We start from the raw sequence: 24,915 nt of genomic DNA on the forward strand, positions 1-24,915 counted from the left end.
TAAAACACCAGCTGTGTCAGTTATAGCAATTCTCCTTCCTTGAATATAAGATGATACCCTTCTAACATAATTCTACCACTTGGAACCACATAAAACAAGTCTAATCCTTGTTGTGACAACCCTTTAACTACTGAAGATAGTTATTATGTCTCCTATAAACCTTTCCCATTCTAGAACAAATAACTTGACTTCGTCTAACTGTTCTTCACATGATATGGTTTTCGGCCCTCTCAGCATCAGGCTCCAAACAGGCGTCTCTGTGCTGGTCAGAAAACAGGGGCAGAGCTGCAGGTAACTTCAAGCAGCTACAACAAATATGGACAAGAAGCCCTTCAGCACATTAGCAAGATTCTCTCCTTTCCTCACAAGTGCCTCTGGTTATATAACACTCTCCCAATTCTTCAGAAACAACTGCTCTCCCTATCTAGAGATGGGTAAGAAGAAACAAAAGGGAAGTAACAAATAAATCAAAACTATAGAACATATAAAGAATACTCTTAGTCTTGAACTAGGAGACAAATCTGATAAAATCCGCCTCAAATTCCAAAACTCAAAGATCTACCACCTTCTACAAATACAGAGAAAATCAACCAGATGTATAAAAAAAAGAACAAGTAATTTTTAAAGGAGAAAAATCCTGAAGAATCAGAGTAAGTGTCTATCTACGCAATCTTTTTATTCCAAAGAACTGAAATACACTTTTAAAGAGTACACCCTCAACAAGGTCTGAGAGGACACTGAATCTATGAAAAGAGGACATTCTGGGATCCAGAAAGACTGATTTCTGATGAAAAAAGGAACTAATTTAAACAATGTAACGGAGGCAATGAACAGCATATTAGATACTGCCAAAACCAAATCAGTTATTCCAATGGCTACCTTAAGAAATTCTCCCAGAATTAAGAGATAAAAGAATATTGAAGATAATGAATAAAAACTTGAGGGAATAAATTCTGGAGACACACACACACGAAGAGAAAAGGCAGAAGGGTAATAATGTCAAAAAACAAAAGATAAAAATTTATCTGAGTCAAAGAAATAATGAACTTTTAGATTGAAAGGACTCACAATATACCAGACAAAATTAAGGAAAACAGGCTCACATCCAGAAATGTCAAAAATAATTATCCATAGGGAAGACAATATATTACATATAATCTGGATCTAAAAGCCTAGACTATTTCAACTAAAATCAGAAGAAGGAATGAACTAAAATATGCAAATTATCTCAGCTTACTTGAGGGGAAATTAACAGACCAGGTCTATCAAAAGAGTTCGTTAACTAAATACAGACTATATTCACATAAAAAGATATCATGCCACAGTTTAAAAGCATGTTGTAGATCTATACTTATATGGAAAGATGACTAAGACTTATTCCTAAAAAAGCAAGGTGCAGAGCAATGTGTACAGCATAACCTATTCATATTATTCATACAACAAAAATATGTAACCCACACAATTAAAAGCTATATTTCATGTATTGCTCATATAACCTAGGATTTTAAAAGGATAATAAAAAAAAACTTTAAAAAAAGTGATAAGACATACAATAAAGGATCTGTAAGAATACACCCAAACAATTTATAGTTGTTACCCCACAGAGTTAGGAGAAAAGTGTTATTATGTACACACACACAAACACACACACACACACATATATATATGAACACTTACACATATACACTGTGAACAAATGTAAACCTGAAACAGCCAATCTTTCAGGATGGATCCTCAGTAACTACCTGGGCCAAAATTTGAAATACAGCCAAGTGACCATTTGCTGACTAGAGGTCACATAGGTGCTCAGAGGTCTGTGTAAAACTCACACATTTTTAATTTTGAGACTTTCGGAGTTCACTTGCCTTGGCCAATCAGAGTTACCAGCCAATGAAAGTTCCACTGTATCAACCAATCAGAACTCAGCTGTGTATACCATATACCAATCAGAACTAAGCAAGTTTGAATTTTTCATTTGCATAAATAGACCTGATTGGCAATCTGGGTGGGAATTTTTGCTGGAAAACCTAAACCCTTAATTTTTTTCTCAGGAGCACACCTTTATTTTACACTGAAGGCTGTATCTCCTGGCTTGCAAACTGTTCACTGGAATAAAGTCTCTTTCCTCAAAATTCCTTTTCAGAATTTTTCAGTTAAAATATTGTATAAATCAAGGAGGTTAAGGTAGGATGGCAGAGGTGAAGAAATGCCAGGAGAAATTAACTAAGCAATAGTATTTGTGGGTAGTTACCATACTGCTCTTAGGCTTTGATAAATTAGAAAAAATAAATTAGCATATGAATTATGTAATTATTAAGCCAAAATTGATATAACGATCATTGTACCCTATAGAGAATACAGTTCTTCAGTGAATCATTTATACAAAATTATTATACCTGAAACCAGGAAGAAAACCTTATTAACTTTAAGAAAGAAATAATTCAGGTCACATTTTCAATACACAATGAAATAAATCTAGAAATTTATAATAAAAGGATAAATCAAATAAAGAAAAGGAACATATTTTAAAAATGTTAAGCACTGAAAACACCAAAAAACAGGGTCAAAGAGGAAATAAAAATTGCGACTGCAGATTATTGAGAAAAATCAAGATAGCTACAAAACTATTTTTCAAAATTAATGGGATATACTCAGAACTATACTTAGAAGAAAATGTATAGCTTTGGATCTTTTGTTATGAAGTCAAGAATAATTAAAACAGACTTAGCATTCATTTCAAGAAGCTAGGGAAAACAACAAAATAAACCTTAGTAAAACAAGAATAAAATAAAAATAAAAGCAGATGTTAAATGAATTTTTAAAACAGAAAAAGTATCTATTTACCCATGAGCTGGTTCTTTGAAAAGACTAGAGGATTTTTTAAAAACTGCTTGTGAGGAAAATTGAGGAAAAGAACATGTAGATATGAATGCAAGCACATGTGAGGAAGATAACACATCATACAATGAGAAAAGAAATCATTATAAAGGGTTATAAAATATTATGTACAATCTATGATAATAACAATATATCCAAGAAATGGATACATTTTTAGGAAAATATAGACTACAAGGCCAGGCGCGGTGGCTCACACCTGTAATCCCGGCACTCTGGGAGGTCAAAGTGGGTGGATCATTTGAGGTCAGAAGTTTGAGACAAACCTGGCCAACATGGTGAAACCCCGCCTCTACTAAAAGTGCAAAAATTAGCTGGGCAGTAGTGGCGCACACCTGTAATCCCAGCTACTCTGGAGGCTGAGGCAGGAGAAGAGCTTCAGCCTGGGAGGCGGAGATTGCAGTGAGCCAAGATTGCGCCACTGTACTCCAGTCTGGGTGACAGAGTGAGACCCTGTCTCAAAACAAAACAAAACAAAACAGGAAAATATAAACTACAAAAACGACTCAAGAAGGGCAAGAAAACCTTACTAGGCCAATAGCCATTGTTATTAGAAAAATTTCTCAAAGAATCACACACAAAAATGGCACTATATACATTGATGGGTTCATGGAAAAGTTCCTCAAGGAAAATACAATTCCTGTGTTAAATTTAGTACTGCCAGAACATTTCCCTAATTAAATTAAAAAGCTAGAGTAATCCTTTATAAAGACCTTTATTAAATCTTTATTAAACCACACTTAATAATGACAGCATCCTTCAATAGAAACTTAAAAAGGAATCTGATTTATGAGCAAAGATGCAAAAATTCTAAATAAACTATAAGCATATCAAGCCCAAGAGTAAATTAAACAAATCATGACTAATTTCAGCAAAGTAGATGAACATAAAATACATTAAGAAATCAACTGTTTCCCAATATACTAGCAATAAATCTTGGAAAAAGGATAACACTCATAACATTTAAAAAATTCTCAATACTCAAGAAAAACATTTTTAAGTTAGTGGGACCAATATGAAGACAATTTTTTCAAACTTGAAATTCTAAAATACCTGGGAAGTAAATAGACACAACATAATTGACTTAGTAAGTTTGATATTATAAAGTCTGCGAATTTTTCCTGAATTAATCCTAACGGGCTATTTTTGAAAACTTGACAAAATTATTCTACAGCTCACCTGGAAAAATTAATATGCAAGAACAACCAGGAATATTTTATAAAAGATGAGTAAAGAGGCAATAACTGTATTACAAAGCCATAATAATAAAAACAGCATACTACTGATGTTAGAGTGGACAAATAGATCAATGGAAGAGAACTGGAAAGACTACAAACAAACTCAAGTATATATGATAAAGGTGTCATTTCAAACCAGTGTATAATGAAAATAAATGGTGTTAGAATAACTGGATAATCATTGGAGAAAGGTGTTTAGATTCTGACACCAAACAGACTAAGGATTTAGAAGTAGAAATGAAACTATAAATATTCTAGAAAAAAATTTGGAGAAATATTTATATAATTATGGACTAATGACTTTCCTAAGCAAGAAACAAATCTTAAAGCTATAAGGGAAAGAACTGAAAAACCTGACTACTTAAAATGCCAATGCTTCTGTACATCTAACTAAAATAACACATTAAAATGTTTCACTTATTGGATGGTAAAAAATATAAGTTCTTGTGTTGATAAGATTATGGGAAAATAAGCATTTTCATTCAGTAATGGTAAAAGCATAAGTGGTCATGACATTTCAGAAGGATAGTTGTCAACATGTACAAAAATTTTTCATGTGCATGTTTTGATCTAATAACCCTATTCCTAGTCATTTGGTCCAAAGAAACAATAGTAAAATTATAAAAAATGCACATATATGTATATTCACTACAGGGTTATTTCAAAGAGCAATATTTGAAAATAACCTAAATGTCCATTAATAGCAGGATGGGTACGACAGAAGAGAAATACCATACTGCAAACAAAATGGATATAGAAATATGTCAGTTTGACCGGAAAGATGTTTGCAATCATATAACCATTGTTATATGAAGAAAAAGTCAGAAATAAATATAAAGAAGATATAATAATCCTAAATGTGTATGTTCCTAACAACAGAACTTCAAAAAACACAAAACAAAAAATGACAAAACTTAGAAATAGACAAATCCACAATTATCGCTGAAGACTTCAGTACTCCTGTGTCAGTAACAGAGTTAGTACATAGAAAATCACCATGGATAATAAAGAAATTAAGACATAAGCAAGAAGAAAGGGAACTATTTTTAAAACTATAAAAATTAGAGCAGATATGAAGAATACTAAAAACAGAAAAATAAGGAAAAATGGATGAAACCAAAATCTGGTTCCTTGGAAAGATGAATAAAATTAACAAACCTCTAGCAAGACTGACAAACAAAACAAGAGAAGACACAAATTACCAGTATCAGGAATGAAAGAGGGAACACTATGAGCAGCTCTATGCACATAAATTCGACAACTTAGATGAAAGGGACCAACTCCTTGAAAACTGCAAACTACCAAAAGTCACCAATATGAAATAGATAACTTAAATAACCTTATAACTATTAAAGAAATGATATTCTTCACTGAAAACCTTTTGGGGGAAAAAACCCTCCAGGCTCCAATGTTTTCACTTGCAAATTCTACCAAGAATGACATCAGTTCTACACATCCCTTCCAGAAAACAGAAGGGTTGCGATAGTTCCCAACTTATTTTACAAGATCACTATTATTCTGATACCAGAACAAAAAACAAACAAATAAAAAACCCAACCAGAACACTACAGACCAACATCTCAACATCCATCATAAACATAGATGTAAAAATCCTCAACAAAATATTGCAAATCAAATCCAGCAATACATAAAAAGAAAAATATACCAGGACAAAATAGGGTTTATCTCAGGAATATAAATATAAGGTTGCTTCTATTTTTGAAGATCAATTGATGTAACTTACTATATTAGTCTAAAACAAAAAAAAATCATATCAATAGATGCAGGAAAAAAGCATTTGACAAAGTCCAACATTTATTCATGATAAAAAATATATTACACAGCATCAAACTAGAAATAGAGAGTAACTTTCTCAACCTGATCAAAGGTGTTTACAAAAGTCCTACAGTTAAAATCACACTAATAGTTAAAGTCAATGCTTTCCTCCTAAGATCAGGAGCAAGGCAATGCTGTCCATTCTTATTGCTTCTATATCAACATCATAATGGAAGTCTCAGGCAGTATAATAAAACATGAAAATGAAATAAAAAGCATGGAGATTAGAAAGGAAGAAATAAAACGGTCCCCATTTGCAGATGACACAATTATCTATGTAGATAATCCCAAGAAACCTACAAAAAAAGAACTCCCGAGTTTTAGCAAAGTCACAGAATACAAGGCCAACACACAATTATCAACCGTATTTCACACTGGCAATGTACAAATAGAAAGCTAAATTTAAAAAACATCGTTTACAATAGCTTCAATAAAAGAAAATATTTTTTCTAAATCTAACAAAACATGTATAGGATCTGTATGATGAGAAAAATAAATCAAAGAAAATTTAAATAAATGTAGAGACATACCATAGGTTGGAAGATTCAACATAGTAACATGTCAATTCTATCTGAATTCACCTATAGATGTGTACTGGGGTTCCCTAAGACCCCCTCAAGCACAATGATTTCCTAGGAGGGCTCACAGGACTCAGCATATAGTCATACTCATGACTATGATTTATTTCAGTGAAAGGATGCAAAGCAAAATCAGCAAAGGGATAAGAAGCATGGAGCAAAGTCTGGACAAAGCCACAAGCAAGCTTCTAAGAATCCTGTCAGTAGTCACGTCAGGATGCACTTAATTCCTCTAGCAATGAGTTGCGACAATACGTGGAAAGTGTTGTCTACCAGGAAGCTTACTATCACTCAGTGCCCAAAATTTTACTGGGAACTGGTCAAGTAAACACTCTGTGCCTAGCATGTTCTGAAGTTCCAGACTCCCAAAAGGAAAGCAGGTGTTCAGCCTAAACCATATTGTTTGCATAAAGAGTTTAAGCACAGTAAGCCACAATTATCATTCGGGGAAATTTTACATTAGTGTACGGACTGCTTACCGGCCAAGTTTCCAGATCACCAGCCAAGGGCCAACCTTGAAAATAGACCTTTCTAGGGACAGCAGTATCAGGCCTATTATTTTAACTCTTTTCTGCACAAAATATATCTCAATTCCAATCAAACTCCTAGAAATATTTTAAAGATATAAACTGATTCTAAAATTTATATAGAAAGGCAAAGGAACTAGAATAGCTAAAATAGGTGTTTTTTTGTTTTGTGGTGTTGTTGTTGTTTTGAGATGGAGTCTCGCTCTATTGCCCAGGCTGGAGTGCAGTGGTGTGATCTTGGCTTACTGTAATCTCCGCCTCCCGGGTTCAAGCGATTCTTCTGCCTCTGCCTCCTGAGTAGCTGGGATTACACGTGCGTGCCACCACACCTGGCTAATTTTTGTATTTTTAGTAGAGATGGGGGTTTCACCACGTTGGTCAGTCTGGTCTCAAACTCTAGACCTCATGATCCACCTGCCTCAGCCTCCCAAAGTGTTGAGATTACAGGCATGAGCCACCATTCCCAGCCAGTTTTTTTTAAAAAAAAGAGTTGAAAATATCACAATATCCAGTTTTAAGACTAACTATAAAACTACAGAAATAAAGACAGTGTGATATTGGTGAAGGAAGAGACACAGAGATAAAGGAAACAGAATAAAACTGTTTTTAGCAAGGTGCAAAAACAATTCCATGAAGAAAGTATAGTTTTTAATTCTAACACATGGTGTTAGAACAATTAGACATTCATATGCAAAAAAAGAACCTTGACCTAAATCTCACACCTTATACAAAAATTAACTAAAAATGGACTATAGATTTAATGTAACATGTAAAACTATAAACCTTTTAGATAAAATATAGGAAAGAAGTCGGGCACAGTAGCTCATGCCTGTAATCCTGGCACTTTGGGAGACTGAGGCAGGCGGATCACCTGAGGTCAGGAGTTTGAGACCAGCCTGGCCAACATGGTGAAACTTCATCTCTACTAAAAATTAAAAAATTAGCTGGGCATGGTGGCAGGCGCCTGTAATCCCAGTTACTTGGAAGGCTAACGCAGGAGAATCGCTTGAACCCAGGAGGCAGAGGTTGCAGTAAGCTGAGACCATGCCATTGCACTCCAGCCTGGGCAACAAAAGCAAAACTCTGTCTCAAAAATAAATAAATAAATAAATAAATAAATAAATAAACAAACAAACAAATAAATTTAAATACACACACACACACACACACACACACACGAGAGACAGAGAGAATATTCCTGACCTAGGTTTAGGCAAAGAGTTCTTAGAAGCAAGTACAATCCATAAAGAAAGCATTGATAAACTGGACTTTATCAAAATTAAAAAATTTTGCTCTGGGAAAGACACTGGTAAGAGAAAGAAAAACTACAGACTGAGAGAATATACTTATAAATCACATATCCAACAAAGGATTTGTATCCAGAATATGTAAAGAACTCTCATAACTTGACACTAAGGAAATGAACTAACCTATTTATAACTGGGAAAAGACTTGAACAGACATTTCATCAAAGAGGATATATGCATGATAAGTATGGTTGTCAACATTATTAGAACTTAAAGAAATAAAAATTAAAACTATGAGGAGATTCCTCTATATACCTATTAGATGGGTAAAATAAAGTACTAGCAAAACTAAGTGCTGACAAGAATGCAGAGTAACCAGAACTCTCATGCACTGGAGGTGAGAATACAAGATGTACAGCCACTCTGTGGCAATTTCTAATTAAGTTAAACATACACTTATCGTACATCCCAACAATCCCACTCCTGTGTGCTGACATTAGAAATTAAAACATATCTTCACATAAAAACCTGTACATTAATGTACAGTTCTTTTCACAGTCATCAAAATCTGGAAACAAACTAAATACACTTCCACAGGAGAATGGATAAACTGTGATATATCTGAACCACAGAATACCACTCAGCAATAAAAAAAATTAATGATATCTGCAACAACTTGAATAAATCTTAAAGGCATCATACTGAATGAAAGAAGCCAGTCTCATAAGGTTACATATAATGCAAATCATTTATACAATATTCTTGAAAAGGCAAAGATAGAGAATAGATCAGTGGTTTCCAGAAGTTAGGGGTGGGAGGTGGGTGTGACTCTAAACAGATAACATAAGGAAGTTTTTATGGCATGATCAAACTGTTCTATTTCCTAATCCTAGTGGTGGTTACGCAAATCTATACATATGCTAAAAATTAATAGAACTGTCACACTCTTCAGTATTAATCCCAGAGAAATAAAAACTATAGTCACAAAAAACCTGTATTCAAATATTCATAGTAATTTTATCCTTAATAGTCAAAAACTAGTAACAACCCAAAAGTCCTTCAGTAGGTGAATGGTTAAACATACCATGTGTATTAGTCCATTTTCATACTTCTATGAAGAAATACCTGAGACTGGGTAATTTATAAAGAAAAAGAGGTTTAATGGACTCACAGCTCCACACGGCTGTGGAGGCCTCACAATCATGGCGAAAGGTGATGGAGCAGCAAAGGCACATCTTACATGGTGGCAGGCAAGAGAGTGTGTGCTGGAGAACTGCCTTTTATAAAACCATCTGATCTCGTGAGACATATCCACTATCACAAGAACAACATGGGAAAAACCCGCCCCCATGATACACTTACCTCCCACTGGGTCCCTCCCACAACACATGGGGATTATGGGAACTATAATTCAAGATAAGGTTTGGGTGTGGACACAGCCAAACCATACTACCATGGTACATCTGTACCATGGAATACTACTTAGCAACAAAAAGGAATGAACTATTCATACACACAACTTGGATGGATCTCAGGGGAATTATGGTGAGTAGTAAACATCAAGCTCAAAAGGCTATACACTGTATGATTCCATTTATATAACATTCATGAAATGACAAAATTATAGAGATGGAAAACAAATAATTTGTCAGGGACAGGAAGGAGAGGGAAGGGAGATAGTTGTGGCTAACAAAAAGTGGCATGAGGGATCCTTGTGGCGACGGAACAGTTCTGTACCTTAACTATGGTAGTGATTACAAAATTAACACGTGAAGAAAATAAACTAAATATTTATTTACACATGTGATCAAATAGACTATACACACCCCCAAATGAGTGCATGTAAAATTGCTGAAATCTAAACAAGGTCTGTGGATTATAACAAAGTCCATTTCCTGACCATGACACTATACTATAGTTATGTCAGATGTCATCTTCGGGATAAACTAGGGTGAAGGGTATACAAGCTCTCTTTGTCCTTTTTTTTCAATTTCTTATGAATCCATTATTTCAAAACAAATTAAAATTTTATGGAACTGTATATCCAAAAAGTCATTTTTGTTATTTGGTTATTTTAAAATAAAAAACCCAAAGAGTTATAAAAGTACTACATATAACTACAGTTATGAAAACAATATGGTATTTTCTAGAACTGAGATTCTCTTTCAAGGGTATACATTAACATAACTTGCGGAGCTTTATAAAAATATGTGTGCCTGGGCCACATCCCCACAATTCTGATTGGATAAGTCTGGGATAGGACCTGGGCATCTGATTCTGAGGTGCACCCCTAATGGATAACCACTGTTTAAGATGGGGAGATAATATATGCAAACAAATGAGAACAGCAGTTTAGGGTTGTGGGATCACAGGTAATTATAATTTCTTTTTGCTATAATGTACATTTTTATGCAATAACAAAAACTTTAAATAAAAAATATTTAGTTCATCATTCCAGCTGGCAGAGATATTTTTTCTCTGTAAGCCGTTTATTTCCTATCCCTACTCCTAGTTTCATGCCATCCAGGAATATAATGAATACATCTTCTCTGTTCCCATTTACATCACTAATGAGAATGTTAAACAGAATAAAGTCCAATGGCAGTCACTAGAAATTTCTTTCCAGCTTGGCAATGATAAGCAATCTTTGGGTTCTATTTCACTTATTTAAGATCTACCCAAATTTTACTCGTATCTGATTTACTGTTCTCTACCATTTTCATAAGACGAGAGACATTTTCATGCTTTTCTGATGTTCAGATATACTGTGTCCACCACAATTCCTTGGTCTGTCACTCCAAAATGAGCCTGAACCACTCCTCTGATACTTAACAAAGGATATAAAACTATATTGTCTTCTTCCTAATTACATACTAAGACTGCTGGGCATAGACTGACCATGCTGTATGTTTCCTTGCAAACTACATAGCAGTTCTCTCAATTCCATTCATTCAACAAATACTTACTGAACACCCACTATATGCTATGTACTACTCTGGGCTCTCCTTCCTTAGTATAAAATAATAACTAAGTATTCATAGCAGTATTCCCTCAATGTCTAACCTTGAACAAACAGCTACCTGCGATGTCCTGTGCCACACTGTACTTCCTATTATCCATTCCACCCAAAGCTTGAAAGACTTTGTCATCGACTCCAATCCAAATCACTAGATATACTTTTACAAGACTTTAAGAATGATAAAACGACCATACCGTCACTGCCTTTTCTAGAAAGTCTCTCCTTACAATTAGTTCTCACAGTATTTTATTTGAAACACTCTTAGAGTACTTAGTATATTCCACTTTCTATTATACTAACTTGTCGGCATATCTTATCTTGCCTCTTAAATCATGAGCTCCTTGAGGGCAGGAACCACGGCTTATTCAACTCTATAGACCCAGTACATTTTTACCATGCTTCTGGCCTGGCAGCCCTGAATGAGAAAGAGAACAGCAGCTCCTTAAAGCAGGAGTTGTCAGGCTTACCTGCACCTCCACCAACCAGTCCACAAGAATGGCCCTCATGTCACTGGTGATTTCAATCTGCTTGTTCATGTAATCTGTAAGTATAAACTGTTCCTGGCATCGATGAGAAAGAAATGTTAATAAATAAACTCTTCTTGTAGTTCAAAATTGTAACTTAACAATTAACTTCTCCCTCATAGTTCTAACTCCTTATTTTCAACTGGTATTAGATAGGGGCAGATCAAAGTATCCTTTTCCAGGCAAGTTGCAGTTATCCTTTGGGAAATAGACACATGTGATATTCAAGTGTCAGAGCGGATATTGAAGAATCCAGGGGGAATAAGGGCAGACACATACCTATAGCTGTAGACAAATGCCAAAAAGGTTCTGCCCCTTCTTTGCAATTCAATCTAAAGCACAATACCATGCTATGTAGAACAGCACTTCTCAAACTTTAACATACATATGCACTACTTGGGGATCATGTAAAACTTCAGATTTTGATTTAGAAGGTCTGGGATGGGGCTAGGTATCTGCATTTCTAACAAGATCTCAAGTGAAACTGATACTGCTGAACCAAGGCTCACACTTTTATTATAACAAAGATGTCCCTTACTTAGGTATGCCAGAAAAAGTGTGGGCTTTGGAGTCAATCAATTGCACTCTCTCTATAAAGAGGATAGGTGGATCTGTAGGTGGGTTTCCATCCACCCACCCTCTTATACATGACATGCTAAAAATTCTACTTGGTAGATAATCTTGGTCCCATCTATTCTGTTGAGAGAGATAGAAGAAACTTTGGAATTGATGAATATTAGTGGTAAAGGAGACTGGCAGATTTCAAAGGAGAAATAAAATTTCACCAGTTTGGAGAGATGAAACAAAGAATACGATTTTGCATACAATGCCAGAAACATGCATAGGGAAGGAAAAAGATCTCTAAGAACAGCCACTCAGAGACTACTTGACCATTTTTATGTCTAAGACTGTCTTCTTAGCAATTAGATGTACAGGATTATGGTCTTCAAGGTAATCAGATTTTAGCTCATATCCCAGCTCTACCATATACCACTTACATGACTCTGGGCAGTTTCCTCTATCTGTAAGAGGGAGATAATAATGCCTATCATCATGAAGTCACTGAGAGAATTAAGATAATATCTACAAATCTGTTAGTACAATATCCAACTCACAGAAAGCTACTGTTAGTTGTTGCTATTATTATTTTTATCATCATTATTACCAACCCTTTCAACTTGCATACTGAAGGATGGAATGATGAGGAAATGAAAACTAGAAATCATTGCCCACCCCCAAATCCAAGAAACCTACATACCTCTCTCTCCTTCATGTAACTGAAGATTTCCTTGGCATACATTGGGTTGAAACTTGGATTACTGCTGTCCTCGTCAATATCTTCCCATGGGGTTATCTGCTTAGAAATCACCAAAAAGATATATTATGAGGAGAATTATTCCAAGGAAGACTTAGCACATACATATCAAGGATTAGTCCTTTCTCTCCACTGTCTTCTTCTGCTAAGGTGCCTCAAGCCTTGTATATGTTGGGCCACAACACAGTACTCCTTGGCTGTGCAATCCTCATATGGTCCAGTGATCAAGAAATGCCTAGTCTTTGTTGTATATACCCTCGCTGCCCTCAGAACAAGGGACCCTTTTTATAGGTAAGCTCAAGATTCTCCAAGATGGACATTCTTATTTTATTATTTCAGCTGTGTTACCTATCTTCTTAGGTCCCTAATTATGTCAATGCTTTGATCTGGCCCAATTCATTTTGGTAGTCTTTTCCTCCCTTCTATACCTTTACCCAGGTTGTTTTGCTACAAAAAGGACATTTCTCCTCCTGCTTGCTAAATATCATCCCTTCATTATTCAAATTTACAATGTAAAGACCACCTTTCTTGGGAGATGCTCCTATGAACTTTGCCCATTTTTTTTAACCAAAGCCCATTGTGATGCAAATTACAATTACTAAGAAAGGCAATTTCCTGAATGAAATTACCTGGCCACTACTGCAAAGCCCAAGTATACAGCACAGTAGTCCAGACCCTTGTGGTATTACTGGAATAAATACTTTCTGATTGCTTAGATCTATCACTGTGCCAATCAGGAAGTCAAGAGATTCTACAAGGCCAACTTGATTTAAGAGAAAAATGTCAAAGAACCTGGGAAACATATTCCATATCATGGGTAACCTCAGGCTATAAACGGTGAGAAGAGATGATTCTGCATCACGTATCATTAAATAAAACCAGAAGTAAACCCAAGAAATATCACCCTCTCACTAGGTAGAGGGATACTCTCAATAACTTACTGTATATGGCTCAACTGCTTAGGAAGGCAAAAAAAAACACAAAAAACAAAAAACAAAAAAAAAACACTTTGCTAGCAGCCACGTCCAGGATATCAAAGAACACTTTATCTAATTTAAGAAGAAAGAGAGATGAATACCTCCTTTGGTGGTCCCTTGGCCTGTGGTGAGAAAGGTTTATCAGAAGCAAATTCACATGCACTGGACTCGGTGGTGGTACTGGACTTGCCCACGCTGGTCATGGTAGCAATGCTGGACTTGCCTGTTATGGATTCAGGGGTGGTGCTAGACACATATGGGCTGGTTCCAACTTGGGGGATCAAGAATGTTTCCAGAAAGGTGTCTTCCTTGCAGGCGGGACTCTTTTGTAAGGCCAATGGCTCCTTGAAGGACAACTCCTTCCCAGTGGTGGGTTTTTCATTCAGAGTTATCATATCTTCGAAGAGGAATGCCTCGTTGATGGTACCAGATTTGCCCATGCTGGTCACGGTAGCAATGCTGGACTTGCCTGTTATGGATTCAGGGGCAGTGCCAGACACATTTGGGCTGGTTCCAACTTGGGGAATCAAGAATGTTTTGAGAAAGGTGTCTTCCTTGTAGGTGGGACTCTCTAGTAAGGCTAATGGCTCCCTGAAGGACAACTCCTTCCTAGTGGTGGGTTTCTCATTCAGAGCTATCATATCTTCTAAGAGGAATGTCTCATTGATGGTAGACATCTGCAAGGCTAATGGCTTTTTGAGGAGGGTCTCCTTCTCAATGCTGGGCTTCTCCTGCAAGTCCAAAGACTCTTTGAAGATGGTCTCCTTCTCAGTGCTGGGCTTCTCCCATAAAGCCAAGTGTTGCTTAAAGAGGGCCTCTTGCTCAATGCTGGGCTTCTCCTGCAAGGTCAAAGTTTCCTTAAAGTGAGCTTCTTTGTCAACAGTGGGCTCCTTGAGGACAGCCTCCTTCTTAATGCTGGGCTCCTCTTGCATGGCCGAAAGCTTCTTGAAGAGGGTTTCCCCCTCCTCAATGCTGGGATATCCCTCCAAGGCCAGTGGCTGCTTAATAAGGAACTCCTCTTCACTGATGTTCTCATTCAAAGCCAACTGCTTCTTCAAGAGGAACACTTCTCCCTGAGCAGTGGACTGCTCCTTTAAAGATAATTGCATCTCTATGTTTGTGGCTGCCTCAGCAGAAAGCTCCTTCTTCAGAACCAATAGCTTATTGATAAAGGACTCTTCTTCCGTGGTACTTTTCTCCTGCAAGGCCAACAGCTTCTTCAAGGAATCCTCTTTGGTATTAGTCTTCTCTTGCAAGACCAAAGCCTTCTGGAAGAGGGACTCACTTTTGTTGGTATGCTTAACATGCAATGAAAATAGTTCCTGAGAGAATTCCTCCTCAGTGGTAGTCTTCTCCTGGATGGCCAATGACTCTTTTGAGAGGGACACTTCCTGCAAGGTGGTGTGCTTCTCTTTCAATGCAGATGGTTCCTGGAAGAGGAACTTTTCTTCAGTTGTAGATTTCATTGTAAAGGGCAACAGCTTCTTATAGAGTGACTCCTCCTTGGAAATGATCTTCTGCAAGACCAGTGGCTTCTTTAAGTGGGACGTCTTCCCCTGAGTAATTTTCTTTTTCCGTACAGACAATGATGTCTTGGTAAGTACTGTCTCCTCAGCTGTAGGGTTCTTCCTAAATGACACTGGCTCCATAAAGAAAGAATTCTTATCTTCACCAATCATATCCTGAAAGTCCAACAGTTCTGGACAGATGGACATCATCGCTTGTATGGTACACTTTTTCTTTAAAGACACTTTTTCTTCTTTAAAGGACAGTGGCTCCTTAATAAGTGACTTCTCTCCAGAGGTGGTCTGTAATACTAGTGGTTTCTTCAAGTGGGACATTGTCCCCTGAGTGGTGTGCTTCCTCTTTAAAATTAAAGGCTTCTTGGTAGAGGGTGCCTCCTCAATGGTACACTTCTTTGTAAAAGCCAAAGTCTCATCAAAAAGTGACTCTTCGGTTAGAGACTTTAGCAAGGATGAGGGCTCCTTTAAGATGGAAACCTCCTCCTGAGTGATGTGCTTCTCTTGCAATGCAGATGGTTCCTCGGAAAAGGACTCCTTCTCAGTAGATGGCTTTTCTTTAATGGACAATGGCTTTGTAATGAGCGACTTCTCTCCAGAGGTGATCGCCTGCAATATTAATGGCTTCAGGCAGGACCTCTTCCCCTCAGTCATGCGCTGCTCCTTTAATATTAATGGCATCATGATTGCCTCCTCAGTGCTAGGCTTCTTCTTAAAGACTAATGGCTCCTTAACAAGGGAATTCTCTTTAAAGTTGGTCTTCTGCAAGGTCAATGATTTCTTCAAGATGGACATCTCATGCTCAGTGGTGCGCTTCTCTTGAAATACAGATGGCTCTTGGAAAACGGTCGCCTTCTCAGTGGTAGGATTCTTCTTAAAGGACAATGGCTTCTTAATGGAGGACATCGCTCCGGAGATGGTTGTCTGCAATACTGGTGGCTTCTTAAAGTGGCACATCTTCCCATAAATGGGACATTTCTTCTTTAAAGATGATAGCTTATGGATTGGGATTGACTCCTCAGTTTTAGACTTCTTAAAACTCATTGACTCCATAAAGAAGAAATCCTCTTCAGTATTGACATCCTGCAAAGCCAACAACTCTTCCTGGCAGGACTGCTTCCCCTGACTTGCACACATCTTCTTCTTTAAGGATAATGTCTTCTTGGTGATGGCTGCCTCCTCAGTTTTATGTGTCTTCTTAAAAGTCATTGGCTCTATAACAAACTCATCATCACTGCCACTCTCCTCCTGCAGGGGCTGTGGCTTTTCCAATAGGGACAACTCCCCATGATTTGAGCACTTCTTTAAAGATAATGACTTATTGATAAGGGTTTTATCCTCAATAGTGGGTTCCTCTTTTAAAACTAATGGCTTTCTGAAGAGAGATGCCTCCTCAGTGTTGGGTATTTTGGAGGTGGTGGATATGTCTGGAATGAGTGGTTTCTCCATAATGTTTGGTACCATGGTAGTAGAGGCTACTACTGGTGTGACTTCCAGCTTATGCCTGTGAAGGAAACAATGGCTGGGTAAGAAAAATGTAGTTCCTAGAGTCCTCACCTACCATTTCCTTTTGTTGCTATATTTACTAAAGGTATGAAAGGGGAAGAGGCTTCAACCCCATAAGACAGATTAGAGGGACAAAATCAATAGGTACCATGGTGAATCAACTTAAGTAGTACACTGTATAGTTTCTATGGCCTAGATTCCTACACTTTTCTATAATTTTTCCATTGAAATTCATGTTACGTTTTCTTATATATGCTTCATTACCTTACATACAAAGGCTTTTATTATAATACTTATCACATTGTATGAGTTATCTGTTCATACATCAGTCTCCTTCACTAGCTGCATTTGTCTTTGTCTATCAACCCAAGGCATCTGGTAAACTTCAGGTTGAAATTAACATTGTTTGAAGGCTAATGAAAGAGGTGGGCTGATAATTAACATTGGTAGTATCTAACTACATTCCCCTCACCCTGGGCTATTAAGGAGATGCTTTCCCAATGGGGGTAATAAAAAGCTCAAAATAGAAACTTGTCACATGTGTCAGATGCAAAGCTTTGTTTTGAATAGGATTGTATATTCAATTAGAGTGATGAATCTAGTGAAACCAAATCACAGGAAGACTAAAGATCAGAATAAGAAGAAAGAGAATTTCAGGCAGATATAATCACCAGTCTCAGCAGGAGTAAATACCTTCAAAAGACCAGATATGATATGATTTAGTTCAATATGAAATATGCAGAATGGACATATCCATAGAGGTATATCCATAGCAGAAACTAGACTAGTGGTTTCCTGAAGTTGGGACAGTGGTAGGAGTAGAAAGGGGGATTGGGAAGGGAAAGGAACTCCTAATAGGTATGGATTTAGTGGACGGAGGGCGTTGAAAAAGTTCTAAAATTAGATAGTGGTGATAGTTGTACAAATCTAGGAACAGAATGAAAACCAACTGATTTGTTAAGAAAAAAAAAGTGCTTCAAAAGGTTCTGCTTGACCAGATAGAGTCCAGGTCCCTCTTGATAACTTTCAGAGATCTTTAGATAGTCTAGCTATGGTAAGAACATGCACTCTGGAGCTAGACTGCCTGGATTCAAATCCTGGCTCCTCCACTTACTGACTGGGTGACCTTGGGCAAGTTAACTCTCTGTGCTTCAGTTTTTTTCACCTATAAAATGGGGATTATACTGTCTCCTTCGTAGGCTTATTGTGAAGATTCAACAAATTAATATGCTCAAAAACACTTAAAGGAACGTTATAAACGACTGAATGTCAATAAATTAGATAATTGAGATGAAATGGACAAATTCCTAGGAAGACACAAACTACCAAAACTGACTCAAGAAGAAAACAGAAAATCTGAATAGACCTATAACAAGATATCAAATCAATAATCAAAAACTACTCACAAAGTAAAGTCCAGGCCCAAATGGCTTCAATTCTATCCAAGCATTTAAACAATAATTAATACCAGTTCTTCATTAACTCTTCCAAGAAATACAAAAAGTGGGAAGTTTCTAACTCATTCTATGAGGTCAGTATTACTCTGATACCAAAAACAGACAGACACCACTAGAAAACTACAGACTGATACCTCTTATGAATATAGATACAAAAATCCTCAGCCAAATACTGCAAACCAAATCCAGCAACATATAAAAGGATTATACACCACAACCAAGTGGGATTTATCCCAGGAATGCAAGATTAATTTAACACCCAAAACTCAATTTGTGAACTACATCATATTAATGGAATAGCAAACAAAAACTACATGATCATCTCAAAAGATCCAGGAAAATCATTTGACAAAATCTAACCCTCTTTCATGATAAAAAGCACTTAACAAACAAGGAATAGAAGGGAGGTTCCTCAACCTGACAAAGGGCATCTACAAAAAACCCAAAGCTAACATCGTACTTGATGGTGAAAGATTGATACTTTCCCCCTCAGATCAGAGAGAAAACAAGACTGTCCAACTCTTGATACTTCTATTCAACATTGTACTAGAGGTTGTAGCCAGGGAAAGTAGGCAAGAAAACTAAATAAAAGGCATCCAGTTTGGAAAAGTAAAACTATCTGTATTCACAGATGACATGATCTTATACAGACAAAATCCTAAGGAATACACACAGAAACTATTAGAATGAACATCTTCATCAAGATTCCAGGACACAAAATCAATATACAAAAACCAAATGTGTTTCTATATACTTGCAATGAATAATCTGAAAATGAAATTAAGTAAACAATTCCATTTACAATAGTGTCAAGAAGAAGAAAATGCTTAGAAATAAATTTAACAAAATAAACATAAAACTTATACTCTGGAAACTGTAAAAACCACTGAAAAAACTAAATATCTAAATAGATAGATATCCATATTCATGAATTAGAAAACTTAATATTGCTAAGATGTCAGGCTGGGCACAGTAGCTCATGCCTGTAATCCCAGCACTTTGGGAAGTTGAGGTGGGCAGATCACTTCAGGTTAGGAGTTTGAGACCATCCTGCCCAACATAGTGAAACCCTGTCTCTACAAAAATACAAAAAAAAAAAAAAAAAAAAAAAAGCCAGGTGTGGTGGCCGCACACCTGTAATCCCAGCTACTCAGGCAGGCTGAGGCATGAGAATCGCTTGAACCTGGGAGGTGGAGGTTACAGTGAGCCAAGATTGCACCACTGCACTCCAGCCTGGGTGGCAGAGCAAGACTCTGTCTCATAAATAAATAAATAAGAAAAAAAACATATCAATACTTCCCAAGTTGATCCACAGATCCAAGGCAATTTGTACAGGAATCCCAGCTAGCTTGTTCGTAGAAATTGACAAGCTGATTCTAAAATTTATATAGAATTGCAATGGGCCCAAAATAGTCAAAACAATCTTGAAAAACAAGAACAAAGTTTGGAGGAGTCACACTTCCCAATTTCTTTCTTTTCTTTTTTTGAGACAGAGTCTCGCTCTATCATCCAGGCTGGAGTGCAGTGGCGCAGTCTCGGCTCACTGCAAGCTCCGACTCCCGGGTTCACGCCATTCTCCTGCCTCAGCCTCCCGAGTAGGCGGGACTACAGGCACCCGCTACCACGCCCGGCTAATTTTTTTGTATTTTTTAGTAGAGACGGGGTTTCACCAGGTTAGCCAGGATGGTCTCGATCTCCTGACCTCGTGATCCGCCCGCCTTGGCGTCCCAAAATACACTTCCCAATTTCAAAGCACAACATGAAGCTGCAATAATCAAGACAATATGGTACTGGCATAATGATAGTTAATGAGAGGCATATAGATTGATGGAATAAAATTAAGAGTCCATATATAAACACATTTATGGTCAATTGATTTCCCACAAGGGTGCCAAGACAATTAAGAAAGGTTAGTTTTCTCAACAAATAGTGCTGGAAAAACTGGATATCCACACTCAAAACAATGAAGTTAAGGCTCCTAATACACACCGCCAACAAAAATTAACTGAAAATAGATCAAAACCCTAAGTTAAGAGCTAAAACTTTAAAACTCTTAGAAGTAAACAGGTATAAATTTTCTTAACCTGGGATTTGGCAGTGGTTTCTTAGGTATGACATCAAAATCATAAACAAAAGAAAAAATAAATTAGACTTCTTCAGAATTAAAAATTTGTGTACTTCAAAGGACATCATCAACAAAGTGAAAAAGATAACGCAAAAAATGGATGAAAATATTTGCAACTCATATCTGATTAGGGACTTGTATCTAAAATATATAAAGAACTCTTACAACTCAACAATACAAAGACCAGTAACTATTTACAATTATTATATGTCAATTAAAAATAAAATTTTAAAAATTAAGAAATAAAAGCATAAAAACTGGGCAAAGGATCCAGACATTCCTCCAAAGAAGTATCAAATAGCCAATAAGCACATAAAAGATGCTCAACATCATTAGTCAGAGAAATGCAAACCTAAAAACCACAATGAGATGCCACTTCACACCCACCACGATGGCCATATACATATTTTAAAAAAAAAAACACTGTCAGCTGTGCATGGTGGCTCACTCCTGTAATCCCAGCACTCTGGGAGGCCGAGGCAGGCGGAATATTTGAGGTCAGGAGTTTGAGACTAGCCTGGCCAACATGGTGAAACCCCATCTCTACTAAAAATACAAAAACTAGCCAGGTGTGGTGGTGGGCGCCTGTAATCCCAACTACTTGGGAGGCTGAGGTACGAGAATTGCTTGAACCCAGGAGGCAGAGTTTGCAGTGAGCCGAGATCACGCCATTGCACTCCAGCCTGGGTGACACGAGTGAGACTCTGTCTCAAGGAAAAACAAAAACAAAAACAAAACACTGCCACCATTGCACAGTGGTTATACCATTTTACATTTCCTCAAGTAAATACACTACTGGAGGAAATGTAAAATGGTGTAGCCACTATGGAATACAGTTTGGCAGTTCCTCAATGCATGGAGCACAGAATTACCATATGACCCAGCAACCACACTCCTGAGTATATACATAAAAGAATTGAAAACAAGTGTTCAAACAAAAAGGTATACACAAATGTTCATAGCAGCACTATTCACAATAACCAAAAGGTAGAACAAATACAAATATCTATCAACTGATGGATGGGTAAACCAAATGTGTTGTATATATGCAATGAAATATTACTTGGCAATAAAAAGAAATGAAATACTAATAACCTGCTATGACATGGATAACCTCAAAAACATGCTAAGTGAAAGAAGCTAGACACAAAAGACCACACATTGTCTAATTCCATTTATATGAAACATCCAGAATAGGGAAATCTATATAGAGACAGAAAGTAGATTAGCGGTTGCCCAAAGCTGGGCAAGTTGGGGGTATTGAGAGATGATAACCAAAGGTACAGAGTTTCTTTGGAGTTAATGAAAATGTCCAAAAATTGATTGTGATGGCTGTATAACTGTGACTATACTAAACACCATTGAATTGTATACTTTAAATGGGTGAACTGTATGGTATGCAAATTATATCTCAATAAAGCTGTTACAAAAAAAAAAAGACTTAATGATTATACTTGTGTGATTACAGTGCGCTCTCAATAAATGGCAGCTATTACTAGTTTTCCTACTATTATTAGGGTCCTTTCCACTGAACCCTGAGTGAAGAGAAGAATGTTTATGGCATTTGTGAGGATTACCCTGCTAAAGTCAGAATGATAAAAGAAACTCAAAATAATGCAGAGAATTAAGGTGAAAATATGCATGCAAACTCCAGAATTCCATTTTAGCAGGAAACCAAGTAAAGCTAAATGCTAATCTTCTTTCTGCTGGGTAACTAGCAAAATATCCTGTGGACTGTGCATGTTATTTTCTAGAGTTACTCAGTCTTTTTAGCTTACCCTTTGGTGTTCCCAGGAGTGATAATCCAAACATCTTACAACCAGTATGGCACTGCACCAACCAATCACAGTGGAAGCTAGCATCAAACAACCAGTACAATAGTACTGGTATGTGTTGGCTAAATAGCAGCCCTACATGTTTCCAAGAGACACAAGATGTAGTTCTGTGCTCTATGCCAGGCCTTCTGGCTAGCAAATAACTGAAAAGATGTTGTGTTAACATCACTACACCTTGACCTCGTAAGATTTTCAGAGGGGAAAAAAGGCAGTATAATAGACTTTAGCCCAGTAATAGGCATCTATCTAATCTATTCAGATGTAGATTAGTCAGTCCCTGAAGAATAATTCTCACTGGAATGAGGAGGGGATATAGAAAGGTCTCATTCCACTATCTAAGTCATCTTTCAATAAGTCTTCCTAGAGGTAAATTCTTTTTTCAGTCCTAAATGGGAATGTGCATCTGTACTTGTAGAACCTGTGAACGGTACCTGTAACAGCTGAAAAACACATGTTTTTGCTCTAGGGAGATAGTAATTTATCTCCAGTAACAAGGTACAAACCTCCCCTAAAGCTTCTAATGGAATAAGCAGACTGGCAAGCTACCAGTCAGCTGCTGAGAATCCCTGAAAAGTTAAGTTGTCTCCACACTATAAGGCACAGACTAGCTCAAACAGGTACTGAATTACTAGAAGACAGGAAAAGATGAGCACAAAGTCTTGTGGTAAATTTTCCAATGACAACAGCTCTTTCATTATGCACACACATAATGAAAGAGGAGAGACAGAAGAGGCCTATAACTCTTCAGCAACCACAGCTGAGCCCACCTCAGCACCCAGGGTTAATGTGGTAGTCACCATTGTGGCTTGCTAAATATTTTCTCAATGGGGACAAAAGGATGTCACATACTCTACCATCTAAAATAATGCCATCTGAGTCCCCTCTCACTCACCATTTTAGATTCCGCTTATTCTTTTTGGCCAATCCAAGAGCACGTGTCCTCCTGTTTATCTTCTTAGAAACATCTTTTACAAACTCTTTATTGGCTTCTTTCTTGGGCTGGACAGGTTGACATTGAGAAGCCTGCAAAAAAAAAAAAAAAAAAAAAAAAAAAAAAAAAAAAAATGGGTGCGGGACGGGGGAAGGAGGAGGCAGGAAAATGAAGAAAACCACAAATTACCTAATAGGTGGCTCTCACAGGAAAGTCCTGATCCACATAAGTTGGTTGGGTGTTCCCAGGAGTGATAATCCAAACATCTCACAACCAGTATGGCACTGGGCCAACCAATCACAGTGGAAGCTAGCATCAAACAACCAGTGCGGCAGTACTGGTATGTGTTGGCTAACTAGCAGCCCTACATGTTTCTAAGAGATACAGGATGTAGTTCTGTGCTCTATGCCAGGCCTACTAGCTGGCCCACAACTGAAAAGATGCTGTGTTAACATCATACTCCACTTTGACCTCATAAGATTTTCAGAGGGGAAAAAAGGCAGTATGATTGACTTTGCTGTCTGGGTGTGCCTCTTCAGGATACACCTCTAACACAATACTACCTGTGATATATCTATCCCATCTCACTAAGTGGCATTTATTTAACACATGGCTTTGGGGAGTTCCATACAGACTCCAATCCTGACTAACACTTTTAACAGTAGGAAAGATCATGGGGCTGTTAATAATGTCAGTAAAAATACACTTAAAGTTATGTCTTTAAAATGAAACAAACAGGCTAGTCACAGTGGCTCTTGCCTGTAGTCCCAGCATTTTGAGAGGCCACGGTGGGAGGATCACTTGAGCCTGGTAGTTCAAGACCAACCTGGGCAACATAGGGAGACCCTGTTACCACAAAATAATAATAAAAAAAATATAGCTCGGTGTGGGGGCACATGCCTATGGTCCCAGCCACTTGTGGGGAATGAGGTAAGAAGACTGCTTGAGTCTGGGAGGTTGAAACTGCAGTGAGCTTCGATCACGCTACTGTACTCCAGATTGGGCAACAGAGCAAGACCTTGTCTCAAAAAATTTTTTTAAATTAAAAAATTAAATGACACAAATGAACCTAATTATATTTCAAATAAGTACCATAACTATGTTAAATGATTTTTCCTTTCTTTTTAGAAAGCACAAGAAAAGATCAGAAATAACCAATCCAAGTCACTTATAAATAGTATTTGACTGCCACCTTCAAAGTATACATCCTCAATTAGGATAGCTCTGCAGGGGGGTGTAGATATTGCTAATAAATCTGGAACTCTTTTTAGTAGGTTTGTTTATTACAGTGGTTTGGATGAAGCCATTTTGAAACTCTTTTAGCTGTATTACAGTATTAAGTAAATGTGTTGATGTTCTTAGGAGCCAGGGTTCTCATTATAGAA

General features: G+C 37.2%; 1 protein-coding gene across 1 annotated transcript in view; it reads right to left on the minus strand.

Moving 5' to 3' along the window:
* The window catches only part of CCNB3 (cyclin B3), a 79,677-nt gene that overhangs the window by 25,576 nt on the left and 29,186 nt on the right, over positions 1 to 24,915 (minus strand). Inside the window, exons 5-8 of the mRNA XM_011991343.1 lie at positions 23,492 to 23,622; positions 14,258 to 17,180; positions 13,123 to 13,218; positions 11,808 to 11,900 (exon numbers count right to left, since the gene is read on the minus strand). Coding sequence (XP_011846733.1) covers positions 11,808 to 11,900; positions 13,123 to 13,218; positions 14,258 to 17,180; positions 23,492 to 23,622 — 3,243 coding nt within the window. The remainder of the gene's footprint in view (positions 1 to 11,807; positions 11,901 to 13,122; positions 13,219 to 14,257; positions 17,181 to 23,491; positions 23,623 to 24,915) is intronic.

This window comes from Mandrillus leucophaeus, unplaced genomic scaffold (genome assembly GCF_000951045.1).
Source record: "Mandrillus leucophaeus isolate KB7577 unplaced genomic scaffold, Mleu.le_1.0 Scaffold395, whole genome shotgun sequence".
Lineage (NCBI taxonomy): Eukaryota > Metazoa > Chordata > Mammalia > Primates > Cercopithecidae > Mandrillus > Mandrillus leucophaeus.